This window comes from Antennarius striatus, chromosome 5, assembly GCF_040054535.1.
Source record: "Antennarius striatus isolate MH-2024 chromosome 5, ASM4005453v1, whole genome shotgun sequence".
In the NCBI taxonomy this organism is placed as follows: domain Eukaryota; kingdom Metazoa; phylum Chordata; class Actinopteri; order Lophiiformes; family Antennariidae; genus Antennarius; species Antennarius striatus.
The window spans coordinates 10,985,105-10,999,810 of NC_090780.1; the positions used below are offsets into that span (position 1 = coordinate 10,985,105).

The following is a 14,706-nucleotide window of genomic DNA, read 5'->3' on the forward strand; positions in this document are numbered from 1 at the left end:
ATTTCCACCAGCACCCTGTGGGTGAACAGCACCGATGGCAGTCGTTGCTAGCCCGATCTCGACCGATCCGGTACGGAAGTCATAGATTTCATTCGCATGTTTGATTTGGCAAAAGTTTTACGTCAGATGCCCTTTCTGACACAATCCTCTGTATTTATCTGTGCTTGGGACCGGCACAATAAGACACTGGCTTGTGCCCTCTTGCAGCTATGCAAGTAGGTCAGGGTAAAATATTGAATTCAGGGATTTTGCGGGTTGTTGCTGTCTGTGACTGTGTTAGTTTTTAGTTAAGTACTGCATTAACTTCCTAAATTGCTGACTTGATGAAATGCATATTACCATTTGCAATTTTAAGTTAACAATGCTGAAATCTGGCAAATTCATTTTCCTTTCTTTTGTGAAATATTGAAAGGGTATTTCCTTTTACTAATATTTTAATAATCATAACTTACAGAATAAATTACAAGGATAACCTGTTGTAACTGAGATGCAGTTATCGATTTCTGGGCTGTCATATGTCTCCAAGGAGAACAGTGACTGCTTATTTTGAATGTAACACATGTCTTTTGTTCACCTCACAGCAGCAAACAAACTTAACAGATGTAGTGACTGTAGAATCCCTCTGGTGTCCAGGAAGGAAATGTTATTATTAAATCAAACATACTTATCTCCATTTACAGGGATACTTGAGCGCCTTTGAAATAATGACTTTTACTTACAGGTAAACTGGGAGGCTATGTTGAACTACTGGCTATGGCCTTGAACCACTGATAAATGATTTCCTGAGATGAACGTATTAAAAATAACTGTGTGTCAATGTAACAATGATCACCTATTTGTTATTTGTTTTGTATATATTACTGTAAATATGAAAGAAAATGACACAGTGACTGTGGTGCCTTGTGAAAGCCACCTCTGTTGGAACACTTATTGATTATTGCTTAAGGTTAACAAATATTACCTGTCTACATAGTACAAGACATGACGACAAACATATTTTTTTTATGGTCCCACTGCAATATCATCTGTTTCAATCTTTGCAACATCCAGTCTATTTAAAAGATTTGGTAAGACAAACTGTCTTTTCACATCTTGCTCAAGAAAACAAATATAATCCAGGAGAAGTAAGGGCGATTGATACTATGAGAAATATCAGTGGCTGTAGACCAGACAGGTGCACCGGCAAGAGGATTGTGTGTGTGTGTGTGTGTGTGTGTGTGTGTGTGGGCCTGGATACACTGTACATGCATGTACCCACTAACCTGTGTGTACAGTACATTCTTAATTTCCCTTTGGGGATTAAAACAGTTCATAAAAAATAAATAAAGAAAAATAATAAAAAACCCGTAGGAAATGTGTGTGTGTGTGTGTGTGTGTGTGTGTGTGTGTGTGTGTGTGTGTGTGTGTGTGTGTGTGTGTGTGTGTGTGTGTGTGTGTGTGTGTGTGTGTGTGTGTGTGTGTGTGCATGGTTGTATGTCTTTGTGTGTGGCTCCACGGTGCACTGGTGTCGTACCCGGAGTGTCCCCCGCCTCACGCCCTATGCCGCTGAGATAGGCTCCAGCTCCCTGTGACCCGCTGTAGCGGATATAGCGGTGGTAATCTGAAGATGACTGACTAGTCCTTACAAATAGGTTACGTGCAATTATCTTTTAAAGTGGCTGTGATCAAGCCCATCCTTCAATAAACCAAACCTAGATGTAATGATGTAATGATGTCAGGAATTTGGGAGTTACTTTTGCTCAGTCCTTTTACTCCTAAATTAAGTCTCGTACAGCCATCTCTTGTTTACGAAACATTGCTAAAATTAGAAATTTCTTATTCTTTAATCAACAAAACATCACCAAGAAATATCAGACCACATTAAAATCTCTTATGGTCCTATTTACTTTTGTATTTAAACAATAGCATTTTGCAGTCATCATATTTAATTTAATATTTAAAAAACAAAAAAAGACAAAAGTTAGGAGATTCATTTGTATTACATTTTTATATTTTTAAACATTTTGATCACAGTAGAAGCTATTGGGATTGGATCTTTGTTAAAAGTAAAACCCTATAACAGTTGTGTGAAAGTCCTTTGTGACTGTCGATTTGAAGTTGAGTCCCTGGTCCAAATATCTTTCACATATCTGCCATGTCCCTTATGCAACCATGTGAAAACCTCCATCCCCGCCCACCCACACACCCACTACTCATTCCACTCTGTCCCTCTGACGCCATGGATCTGAACAGTAAGATCTGATCCTGAGCTGACCTGTCCTTCTGCTCAGCCTCGGAATTTGGTACCCATGTTTCACCACCTGCTGCTGTCAACTGTGTGTGTGTGTGTGTGTGTGTGTGTGTGTGTGTGCGTGCGTGCGTGCGTGCGTGTCTCTGTGTGTGTAAGAGAGAGACACTGACATAGAGTGAGTGAGAGAGTGTTAACACGTCATACATCAGTTATGATGGTAGCTAGGCTCCCTGACCCTGGCATAACTAGCCAGAAACACTCACTCACACACCAAAGCAGACGACTAAGCATGTGGGCCTTTTCCAACAGGTGGGGCATAAAAAAACACAGGGGTGATGACTTGTTTCTTTTTCACCTCTTGGACTTAAGTAGAAGATGTTGTAATAGGATTAACAGCAGTGGCTGAGACCCCTTCAGGGTAAATATTTATTTTTAGATCTGAAGTTGAGAGAAGTGAGGGTTTATGTTGTGTGTATGTACATAACTGACAACCACTACCCAACTATAGGCCCCTATTCATCCGCCAATTACAGCCCAGCATTCTCATCACACCCCCACACAGTGAGAATCAATACATACGAACATATTCACTGCCCAGTCTTCCAGATAGCTTGAACCCTGCACACAGTGTCTGAGCTCTGGGCCAACAGCAGGCAGGAATCACATGACTTTTAGTAACACCACAATGCACAATAATACTCACTCGGAGTTAGGATCTGTCTTCAGAAAAGCTTGGATGACAAGTGGTAATTCAGATTTAACAATGTACAGGTAGCTGGACATGGCTGTAGCAGGAGAGACAGAGAAAAGGTGGTATTGGTATTGGTAATTTTTGTCAAACATGTTCAGAGAAATGCAGATTAAACCGATGGTAGATAGATGCATATGTGATTTAGATAGATATGTACTTTATTAATCTCGGAGGAAATTGTGGTAAGTAAACGAGACAAAAAGGAAACTCCCAACATCTCATTATATTGCCCTTGATGTGTGCTCCTTGCAAGAGATATTGGAAAAATAAACCTATTTTGATGGTGTGTTTGGCAAAGCAGGAGTGACATGCTCATGCTTGGTAATAACAGGGTGCCTGCTTTCTACAATTAAAAAAAAATCTAGTCATGGATTAAATAAATGTAACTATTGTTAGACCAACAAAAGTTTTAAAATAAGGAAAAACATTTACCAATTATAATTTGATTTTAAGACAGTTAGAAATATCCATTGATTAATGAACAAAACATAATAAAACATACCTAATTCCAGCTAATCTACTGTGTGGCTTTTGCACTTTTTGTCTTTTTTATTACATTTTATTACTTGTCAGTGGATTAACTTTGGTTTTGGACTACACATCTGACAGAGCAATGTAACTGCACCCTCGTGGCTTTAGAGAGTTCTGATGTCTTGTTTCAGTATTATTTGACATTTCATCAGCAGAACAACTTCACTGAAAAAATTAGAATTTAGAACTCAAATGTAATGAATCCAAATTGTTTAAAGATTTTCTTTTGCATGGAGGTGGGAAAAGAGCTTGACAGCAGTGTTTCTAAATCCTGTCTATGGCACAAGTGAGTAAGTGGCCCTAATGATCCAAGCATAAAACCAGCGTTTATTACAGACTGAAACCTGTGCACTCATTGCACCTTCTTGGAAATGAAAAGGAATAATTTTCCATTAATTCTTTGAACTTAACAAATATTGTTCACAATTCACTGCTGAATTGACTTAATTACAGTCTTAAAAGTATCCACAAAGCCTTGTTTAGGATCCTATAAACAATAAAGGTAAAGGTTAATCCTAACACTAATGCTATTAGTGAATACACCTGGGTATGGTAGATCTAAACTCTAAGCTATGTGAGTCTGTATAATTAATGTTTTGTGCCACAGGGAGTTTGAAAGTCAAAATGTGTGTGAACATATTAACCACTGGCTCCTTACCACCAATATTCTGCAGGGTGATTGCAATGCCGGCAGCCATTTTTCCAGGAGTACCAAAAGCTCGGTACCCCAGCTGCTCATATGCTCGAATTCCTGTAGAAGAATTAAAAACAGCAATGTTTTGATATACAGTATTTATAGCAATAAAGAAGCTGAGTTGCTTCCATGAGAAAAGCTATAGAATAGAATAAAAGAATAAACTATTTATAAATTATTTCTAATTTTAGCTAACTGGTCGTTAACCAGTTTAACAGTTTCACATGTCCTGTTTGTTTTGCTTAATTTAACTGTGCCAGGAAAGTGGGGACCCGATATGGAGCTTACCCACAATGCCAGAGGACTTAAGCAGCAGATGAATGGAGTATGATGACAAGAGCGCGACTGCAGTCAGTAGAAACCTGTGACACATACAAAGAGGAAATGTGTCATCATATCATAGATCATACTCGTTGTGTGTGTGTGTGTGTGTGTGTGTGTGTATATATGTATATATATATATATATATATATATATATATATATATATATATATATATATATATATGAATATATATGAATGTTAGCAGGCTAAATGGAGAAAGAAAGTTAACTAATCTTGAGATTGAGAAAGGAGCTAACGTTAAAGGAAAAGGCACCTGTCAAAAGAGCAAGTGGAAAAGAAATTTTTCAGAAGTGACAGTTCTGTTCATGACTACATGAACAGAACTGTATGTAGTTACTTAAAGAGCGATTTTGTCAGATGCCCGAGGAGCATTTTGGATACATCGATTGTCCTGTTCCAAATGGAAACCATGACTTGACAGACTGTTGGTGCTATCCAGCTAGCTTCACTCAGAATTCGTTGCCGTTTTCTGTGTCGTTCCTGCTGTTTGGACTTTCTGCTCAAAAACATGAAAATTGTTGGATCAGTTATGATACTCTAAAATAATGTTAACTGGGAAGTCCATGTATAGTTATTTCTTCTTCTAACATAGCAGATGCCTTACGCCATATTGTTCACGTGAATCCTTCTGGCAGATGTGCCATGATTGGTTGGATGCCGTGATTGGTTGGGCGCTTGATTGACAGGTAGTGGGTGGAGTTGGTGACAGCGTGAGACTTTTCAAGTGAGCTTATTCAAATATATAGGTGGGATATATATATATTTATTTTTTCCAAGTTATGCTGGGTTATGCTGGAGCCTATCTCAGCTGACTACAAGCGAGAGGTGGGGTACAAAAAGCCAGTTCGTTGCAATAATGTTCAAACTGGTGAACTATTAATCTTGTTGTAAATATATGCATATTCTCAATCTGATAATTGCACCATGTTTAAAACAATGGTCAATAGGCATTTGGGAAGTTTTGAAAGTGGAATTCTATCCCATTATTTCTTCATATACGACTTCAGCAGCTCATTCTGCTCTGAGGTCTCCATTTAAATACGGTGATACCTCTACTTACGAATGTCTCTACTTACGAAAGTTTCAACTTACGAAATTTCTCAGCAGGAAAATATTACCTCTACTTACGAAAGAAATTTCGACTTACGTAATGTAGAAACACAGTATCGGCTGATTCTCAAACCTCAAACAGGTTCCTGAACGAAACATTCAGATAGCTGCTCTGCCATTGGCTATTACCTATTACGTGCTGTATCTTCCTGGCATCCCATTGGCTAAGAGGGATGCCACTCCACCTCTGTGTGGAGCTAGAACGGTGCTTATGGAGTGTCTCGGCATTCGGGACTCGACCCGTGAGGTAGTCTGATAGTTTTGCACAAATATAATAACTTTTTCAGTACGTATTCGCTATGGTCCCCAAGGAAGTGATGGAGAAAAGAGGAAAAGAAAAGAGTTTTTTTGTCTACACAAACAAAGAAGGAGATCATAGAAAAGCATGAGAAAGGGATGCGTTTGATTGATCTCGCCAAAGAATATGGCCCAAAATCTACAATCGACACGTTATTAAAACAAAAGGAAGTTTAAGGAGTTTAAGGTGTCGCATGGGTGGTGGGAGAAGTTCAAAAGGAGGACTGGAATTCACTCTGTTGTTTGGCATCGTGAGATAGGAGCGCATGAACCAAAGTGGGCAAAAAACAATGAGGACAGCTGTTAAAAGGTAAATGACCATCATTATTATTCTTTACTCTATTCTTTGTTTTTTATGTTATGCACAACTCTCATTTACTGTGTAATAATCTAATCGTAACATGTATTTGTTACATGTTTTGATGCATTTTTATGCTTTATAAAACATTTATGTCAGAATTTTTGTAGGCTTGGAACGGATTAGGGCATTTGCATGGAAAACGCATCTCTACTTACGTAATTCTCTACTTACGTAATTTCTTCCGGAACCAATTAATTTTGTAAGTAGAGGTACCACTGTACTGTTATTCCAAAACCTGTATGTACCTTGGACCACAGGGCCAACGGAAAGTTACCATGTCTAAGTAAGCATTCTCCAGGACCGGAATAGATGGTGCAATAAACCAAGAATCGATGACTGACAGAGGTCATGAAGACAATGGATGTGAGTAGCAAATGAGAGTCAATCTGGACCAATAGTTAAAGCTCACACTGTATAACCTCCTTGTAGCAAGACGTAATCCTGTGATCAAGACTGAACTTACTGTATTACAGGAGGAAGACATGGAGGGAAGTTTTGAGAACAAGAAAAAGAAGAATCTGAGTTTTCTTTGGAAAGCACAAATGGAAGTTGGAAGGCTGTCAGCTACCAGGTAAAAACTGTCTGCAGAAGCATGACTTGAAACTTAAGGAAACAATTCCAGAAGGCTCTTGGCCTAAAAAAAAAGTCCAAGAGCGTTTGGCTCAGAAGGAGAGTGCCAAAATGGGACATGAGTATTTCAAGCACTTGCTGAACAAGTGCTATGGAGATGTACAAAACTTCTGCATGTATATTTCACAATTTTCTATAATAACATTTTAATTCCACACAAATTTCAGAAATTTCTTAGGTGAAACAACCAACTGGAAGGAGCTGGGAGATGGGTATGAAATATGGGAGAAACACATAGCATCTTGGTAGACATGATCCTGGTCCGACAGCAGTATTCTGCATACAGCAGATGAGAGTGAATGAGCAATCCAGATGCTTCTCTCCAAGTCTGGAGATGCAGTTATTCTGGGTTATAGCCTTTCTGGGGTGTGTACTTGTCAACGACGGCGGGAAGGAGAGCTTGAGGAAAAGTGTTTGGTAAAAGTGGCCATGTTATGTAACATAATATATGTTACAAGATGGCATGACAGCCACTAAATCTCCAACTAGTGCATGTGTAAGCAACTCCACTCTGGCCCTTACTCACACAATAACCTTTTAAAAAGTGGTGAAGCTTAAAGTGCTGATCCATAAAAGTGTGTTAAGCCTGACAATAATTCAACACTTCAACCACGAACATAAAGAACTTGAGCTGTGTTCTACAACAGGCTGGATTCTACCTATACAGTTCTTTAAAAAAAACAATTGATGAATTTATTTACTCACCAGAAGAGGATTATACCAGTGTTGGCCATGGCATATGCCAATCCTAAAATTCCACTGCCCATAATAGCATTTCCCAAATTGAAGACAGACATACCAAAAGAGGTCTTTCCTTCAAACTGAAAAGAAATCAGAAAATCTTCAATAAAAATGCATGTTGCTGTTTCCTTTGTTTTATGCCTGTATACTTTCTAATACTTACATCTGTGAAGCGTACAGGCTTCTTTCCAACTGCTGTGGGCAAAAATTCCTCATTTTCCAGTCCTTCATTGGAATCATCAAATCTGCAGTACAAAATAATGACTATATTAATTGATGGGCTCATCCAAAACCTTTGGGAATACCACATGTATACCATAAGTCAAATGCTTTTTTTTTTTAATTATGTGTATGTCAAAACATGCATTTGAGTCTCCTCAGACATACCTGATTGTTTGAGTGCCATTCCTATAAAGATCCACCCGATGAGGTGAGGGCGAAACAAGGCAAACATGCATTTAAACAACAGGTAATCTTAAACAGGATATCATGCTGTAAGGTGCTCACTGAGACTGTCATTCATTCATTGATTCATCTTCCAACCCGCTTAATCCGCTAACGCAGGTCACGGGGTAGCCAGTGCCTATCCTGGCAGTCTCAGGGCGTGAGGCAGGGGACACTCCGGGCACGACGCCAGTGTACCGCGGAGCCACATAGAAACAAACAATCATTCATACACACACTCACTCACTCCTATGGTCAATTTGGGACCAGCCAATCAACCTGAAGCGCATGCTTTTGGGGGTGGGAGGAAGCCGGAGAACCCGGAGAGAACCCACGCAGACACCTGGAGAGCACGCGAACTCTGCACAGAGCGGGACTCGAACCCGGGCCCGCCGTGTTGTGTGGCAGCAGCGCTAACCACTGCGCCACCGTGCCGCCTGAGACTGTCATGCTGCTCATTATTAATGCAAAACATTCATTAGAGGGGCAAAGGCACATGCAGGTCAATCAAACTGACCAGAAGGCTGTATTACTTTTGAGGTCAGTTCATTTGGAGTCAATCCAGGAAAAGGACTCCATATGAAAAGCGCTTGACACATGCTGTTTTAAAGTGTTGTTAATCATCATGTACAAGACAAAGGGTAGACAGTCATTCCATTACTAAAAAACTGAGAACACTCACTGATCCTCATCCAGTATTGTCTTCATTGGCACACCGACATCTTCTCCAAGATCATGACTTTTCCCATTGGACAAGATGTTTGTCTCTGACTGAGCAGATTCCATCATGTAAGCTATAATTATTATTGGCTTGTATGTGAAGATGAATCCTTTTAGTCTCTCAATATCTTGAATATCTGAGGCAGAACAAATAAAGACAAAAATTATACTCATTATTTACAAATTTTAAAAAGTATTCATCTGTAGATCAACCAGTTTTCTTTGTTGCTATTCATATACTGTAGTAAATTCTGTCTTTATTTTGTTTTATCTCTTCTCACTGGCTTGAGGTTGGTGGAACCAGGGGCCTGTACCATAAAGCTGGATTACGGCTTAGCGAGATAACTTCAGATTTAACCCTGGCTTTTCGGTACCATAAAGGTGGCTGACTTTCTTTCTGGCTACGTTGTCGCGGTAACCTATGCTGAACACCTAACCTGCTCCGGAGCAGGATAAATTCAGGATAAGAGCTCAGCAGGTATAACAGCCCCACCTACTGACCAATCAGAGCTCAGCAGGTATAACAGCCCCACCTACTGACCAATCAGTTCTCTTGGAAAATGGGCCGTCCGTTTTATGAGAACCCGGTGGATCTTGGTGCTCAGCTTGTGCGAAGAGCGCTCAGGCGCGAGAGAATATTTAGAGATCACTGTAATCCGTTCGAATTGCCTGAACAATCACTGTACGAAAGGTAGAGGTTTTGGGGAGAGGGGTTACATTACATCTGTCAGCTGCTGGAGCCTTACATCAGTCATGTAACGCACTGCAACCACGCGCTGACAGTCCCGCAGACAGTGTGCATTGCACTGAGGTTTTTTTGCCACAGTTAATATATTTCTTAGTGATGTTTGTAATTATTATGATGTCCTTAAATCCCTCGTTGGATGGGTTACAAGCAAGCCACAGATAAAATGCCATTAATCAATTATTTGTTTAAGTAAATCATGGATTGATTCATTCATTCATAGGTACTTTTATGTATTCTGTTGGCAATGCCGAAAACTTCGGGAAGAACACAGTATGTAGAGCTGTTCATAAAGTCGCGGGGGCTACAATCACATGCCATAACAAAAAATGTCGTACACACATACATTTATGGAACACACAAATGTTACTGTAGTCAGTGCAGTCATAGTGGGGAAGTAATATTATAATGGAACTAATTTCCGCATTGACACAGTCTGCGGTTTTTTGCCAGCGATCCTTGCGCTGTTTGGCAGCTGCAACTGTGTTGCTTTTTGCCTGGATTATTGATTTGTATTGCTCGTATTTATTAATTACTATTGTTTGCTCCTCCGTTGTAAAATATGCGGCTCGGGCCGGTTTGTTGCATTTTTGCGATTGGTCACATGCAGCACACTCCACCCTTTTTATGTGAGTGTGCACAGATCTAGACTGGACAGGCCTGGATTGAATTAGTGAGTTGATAGCCGGCTTTATGGTACCAAAAATCCGGAGGGCGGATGTCTCGGTAAGTGAAGCCAGATAAGTAAGAGGAAGCCCAGCCAGGTTAACCAAGCTTTATGGTACAGGCCTCAGTTTGGGCAATGATAATTAAAGCTTTTCTGTGAAACAGTCAGGATCTGTCATAGGGGATTTCTTGTTTGTAATAAATTAAGTCTTGAATAGTGAAATCTGAGTAAATAATAAAAAAATAAATACTTTCTTAAAATAATTTTTCAGGTGTTTTAAACTCTTAATTCAAAATACCTGATGACAAACTTTACCATTATCATGACAATAGAAAAGTGTTGGTTTTTAAACAAAGAATACTGTAAAAAGAGACATGAACACTAATTTATAAGAGCGAATTGCTTTATCGTGATTTTCTTTATTTTTTTATTGTCATTGGTTATAATTCTTCTCAAAGGGTTTGATGTTCCTATGGCTTAAGAAGAAATTGTTTTTTGTGTTAATGTAGTGAAATTAAAGAGTGTAACAAGTATAATAAATCATTACATTCATTATTTAATTTTACACCTGTGTCAGGATGACTCATTTCTACTGTTACAACACAACTATCCTAACTTTAGAACTGATACGAAAAAGCATGGTATTGTTCATAAATATAAATAATCACACGCTGAAATACTTTTTTTTTTATTTATTTATATACTTGAGTAATCCCCGAAGGGAAATTAGTGGCACACTCTAGTTAGTCCAGGTCAAATCACATGCATGTTAGTTAGTGTGTACAATCCGCACACAGACACACACACACAGGGGGCCTGTACTCATGCAAAGGAGGTAGAGTGGCGGGCAGCTCCTGCTTGGTGCGCCCCAAATGAGCAACTTGTAAGGGGGATGACTCAAGGGCGCCTCGGCAGTGCTCCAGAGGTGAGCTGACACCTCCCACTGTCAGCTCACCTCTGGGTGTTTTGGGCAGGAGCGGCAATCAAACCGCCGGTCTCAGATCATTGGACGACCCGCTCTATCACACGCTCTACCACTGAGCCACTGCCGCCCAAGGGAAATTGGGCGAAATGCTGGGAAACATCCATTTTTCCACAATCCAAACTTCAGTACTTAACAAAATTTGAAGAATTTGAGCGGTCTTTGTCTCCAGATAGTTTGCTGCTGAGCCGACCCCACACAGGACTACAGTAGTCTTAATGAAAAATATAAACACAGTCATCCACGGAATGTTGAAATCTATCACAACAGGCCTCAAATAGGTGGGAAAACAATGTGCGCAGCAGTAACTACAACCAAGGCAGTCAGAGACTGCAACATCCCGCGACTAGTCTATGCACTAGTCAGGTACTACTTTCAGAGTACCCTGACCTACCCTGAAGTAGGTCAGGGTACTCTGAAAGTAGTACCTGACTAGTGCATAGACTAGTGCATATGTAGAAGGCCAGTGTGAGTAAGACCATAGATCAAAGCTACAGCATAGGTAGATCAAAGCACTAGCTTTGGTGTATGGTCTCACTCACACTGGCCTTCTCCCTCGTCTTCCTATCTTATCCGGTTCCTGAGTGTACAAAAGTTTAAATTTAAAAGTGACCTACTTTTCTCAAAGTCAAGGTCATCATTTTACTTTCATGCCCTTTGCCACCAAAGTATTATGTTTTTTGTTTCATCTTTCTATCTGCAACGGTTGCAAAGATATTTGCTAGACAAACAAACAAACAAACAAACATACGAACAGACAATCGCAATACATCACCGCTTTGAAGCGAGATGTAATTATCTCAGTGAGGTGGTCTTTTACCAGCAAGCTATCAAGATTAGAAATTCATATTATCGTTACTTTAGAAGCATTATAACCTGTCATCAACTCCCCCATGACCATGGTGACACAAACAAATCCTCTTCTCTACTTAATACAATGAGGTGTTGTTAGTGGTTTCCACCATACAGCCCCTTGATTGTTTTCACAGTATCCTCTCAGATCACAGCTATTCATGCATTACAATTAGAAGGCCATTAACATCACAGTATTGCACCCCCCAAAAAAAAATAAAAACAGTGAGTAACAAAACAATCAAACTCAGTTGTCATGTAGAAAAGGCATATACATTTTAAATTAACTAAACAAATTTTAGAAAATCAAATTGAAATCGAAGTTTAAAAATGAGTCAAATTCAGTGTGATCACTGGTTCTCTCATGTGGTTACTTGTTTATTTGGTCAAAGTTCACATTTTCAAAATGTGCTGTACCAGTCCTTACAGTGTCCTTCAACACCAGGCTTTGATAAAGGTTATTTGTAGGTAGTCAGAGAGATGAAAAATGAGACACAATTTTCTTTGAAATCAAGGTCATTACACTACTTGCGTTGTCATATGGTGACTTCATAAATTAGAAAAAAGTTGCATGAATCACAAAAACACATCATTCTATTTAAGAAGTGGTACTAGAAGGTCAAATTAAACACAAAACTAACCAAGTGCCACTTCATTTACAGTAAACACTGTGGGAGGCTCATAATGTCAGGTCTGATGTTTGTGTTTTTCACCTGCAACTTAGTAGTACAGTACATGTGTAGTACATGATACATTACTAGAATAAAATTTTATTGTTATTTGGCACATTTTTTATCTTCTTTTTTATGTTCACCTTCTTCTCATTTATTCACTGAGAAAAAAACATGAATATTTCTAGAACAAAAAAATGTCTTAACTGATGACAACAAAACAACAACACATAAAACAAACAAGTGACCAGTCTTACATTTTCTGCACTTACAAGATGCTTTCTAGTAAGAAATGCTCAACCAAATATTTTAGTCATCAAATACAAATATAGTGTCCAATAATAAAAAAATATTAAATATATTTTATTTGAATTGCAGATATTTTCAGTTTCTTTATAATTGATGCCAAATAACAGTTCCTTCTATTAATCTGGAAACTGGAAAGTCTCATTTATTAAATATATTACAGATATAAAATACGATGTGATCTTGTGGCTTTTAATAGCAACAATCCATATCTTTTAGGCAGTCTTTTGGACTTTTGAGTAAAAGCAATGCATTTAAAGACAAAGTATTTTACTCGAAATCACATGTTATCCCACACAGATAGTCTGAGATCACTTTCTGAATGAGACAACACCGGCACAGCTTCATACGTTTCCTGCAGACTGCTCATGTGACCTCTTCTGATCAACCTCTCTTCCCATGTGGTTGTATTTCCGGCTGTCTTTCCTGGCGATTTCTCAAAATTAGGGAGAGAACAAAAGATTCACGTCCACGAAAGCTCACATGTTAAAACTGAAATTCTGTAGGCTCCAAAAACTGCTTAACTATTTACTCATGACTATTGATCTCTGTTCCACTGAGTGTCCTCTGAGCATATCCTCTTCTGCCGGACACCAGTTGGGTCACGTTACACTTTTCTGCGTTCATAATGTACTCTGTTACACAACTAGTTAGCCCTCAAGGATCATGAGACTGAAAGGTCCTCCTGAGGAACAGGACTGTTGCGATATCTGAGTTCACTGTGTCTGTTAACGTGAAGAGAAGGCTATTTATAAAACATTTTGCTCCTATAATAAAGCCTGAGCAACAATCTCCACTATTGCTTCCTATCTCTTGTTGTGTCAGTTTGACATGGAGCAGGGCAGGCCCAGGACAAGCAGGAGAGTAACTGGAGAGGACATGTAGATGAGGTGGTGTTTCAGAAACAGGCACGAGGTTCAAACAGCGCCTGGCAGCACCAGCTGCTCTCAGCCATGTGCCTGTTGGGGACAGAGGCCACGTGCTCACGTCCCGCAGTATCAACCAACACCTAAACCCATACTGTACTGCTTTGTGGAAAGGCAGCCTTGAGGACTGCTTTGATTGCATTTCTTGTGAGCTACAACCCTTTAAAAAGCTCTAAATAATTTTATAGATGAAATTTGCTGAATGTTGCATATATAGACACACAAATTATAAACTTCCGTTTAAAAGAAGTAAAGATATTCATTAAACTACTGTCATGTGTCAAGTCTAGAATAATCATCATCCATTTTCCACCAGTGCATCACCAGAGAGGCTGGTGAGCATTTTAAGTGATCTGGAGATCACTTTTACTTCACTCTCTCAGAGTATTTACAGGATCATGATTGACCTTTAACAAGCACGACTTGTGTCTCTGCAGGTAGGAGGTGGGGGTCGTGTTAAGAGATGTGTCTGGTAGCTGTGGTAAATCTGCAGACCATCTTGACCATCTTGGAAATGACGTGCAAAGAACTTTTTATAATATGGCTCAAAATAATTGATTGTTGTAGATTACATTATGATCATTAAAAATATGTCATCATTATCTCTTTGCTGCTGTGTAGAGTTAGAATGTTAACATCTGCTAAGGATGGATAAACCAGTCTACACGTTATACACATAATGGCTAGAATAAAATGTTTTTTA

At 39.2% G+C, this 14,706-nt stretch overlaps 1 protein-coding gene across 3 annotated transcripts in view; it reads right to left on the reverse strand.

Annotated features, from left to right (window-relative positions):
• The window catches only part of slc38a3b (solute carrier family 38 member 3b), a 29,220-nt gene that overhangs the window by 10,519 nt on the left and 3,995 nt on the right, over positions 1–14,706 (reverse strand). For 2 of the 3 annotated variants that reach the window (XM_068314356.1, XM_068314358.1), the window contains exons 2-8: positions 8,817–8,991; positions 8,078–8,098; positions 7,854–7,935; positions 7,655–7,770; positions 4,495–4,568; positions 4,171–4,263; positions 2,934–3,015 (exon numbers count right to left, since the gene is read on the reverse strand). In XM_068314356.1, coding sequence (XP_068170457.1) covers positions 2,934–3,015; positions 4,171–4,263; positions 4,495–4,568; positions 7,655–7,770; positions 7,854–7,935; positions 8,078–8,098; positions 8,817–8,923 — 575 coding nt within the window. In that variant the 5' untranslated portion in view covers positions 8,924–8,991. The remainder of the gene's footprint in view (positions 1–2,933; positions 3,016–4,170; positions 4,264–4,494; positions 4,569–7,654; positions 7,771–7,853; positions 7,936–8,077; positions 8,099–8,816; positions 8,992–14,706) is intronic. The other variant, XM_068314359.1, reaches the window with a different exon arrangement.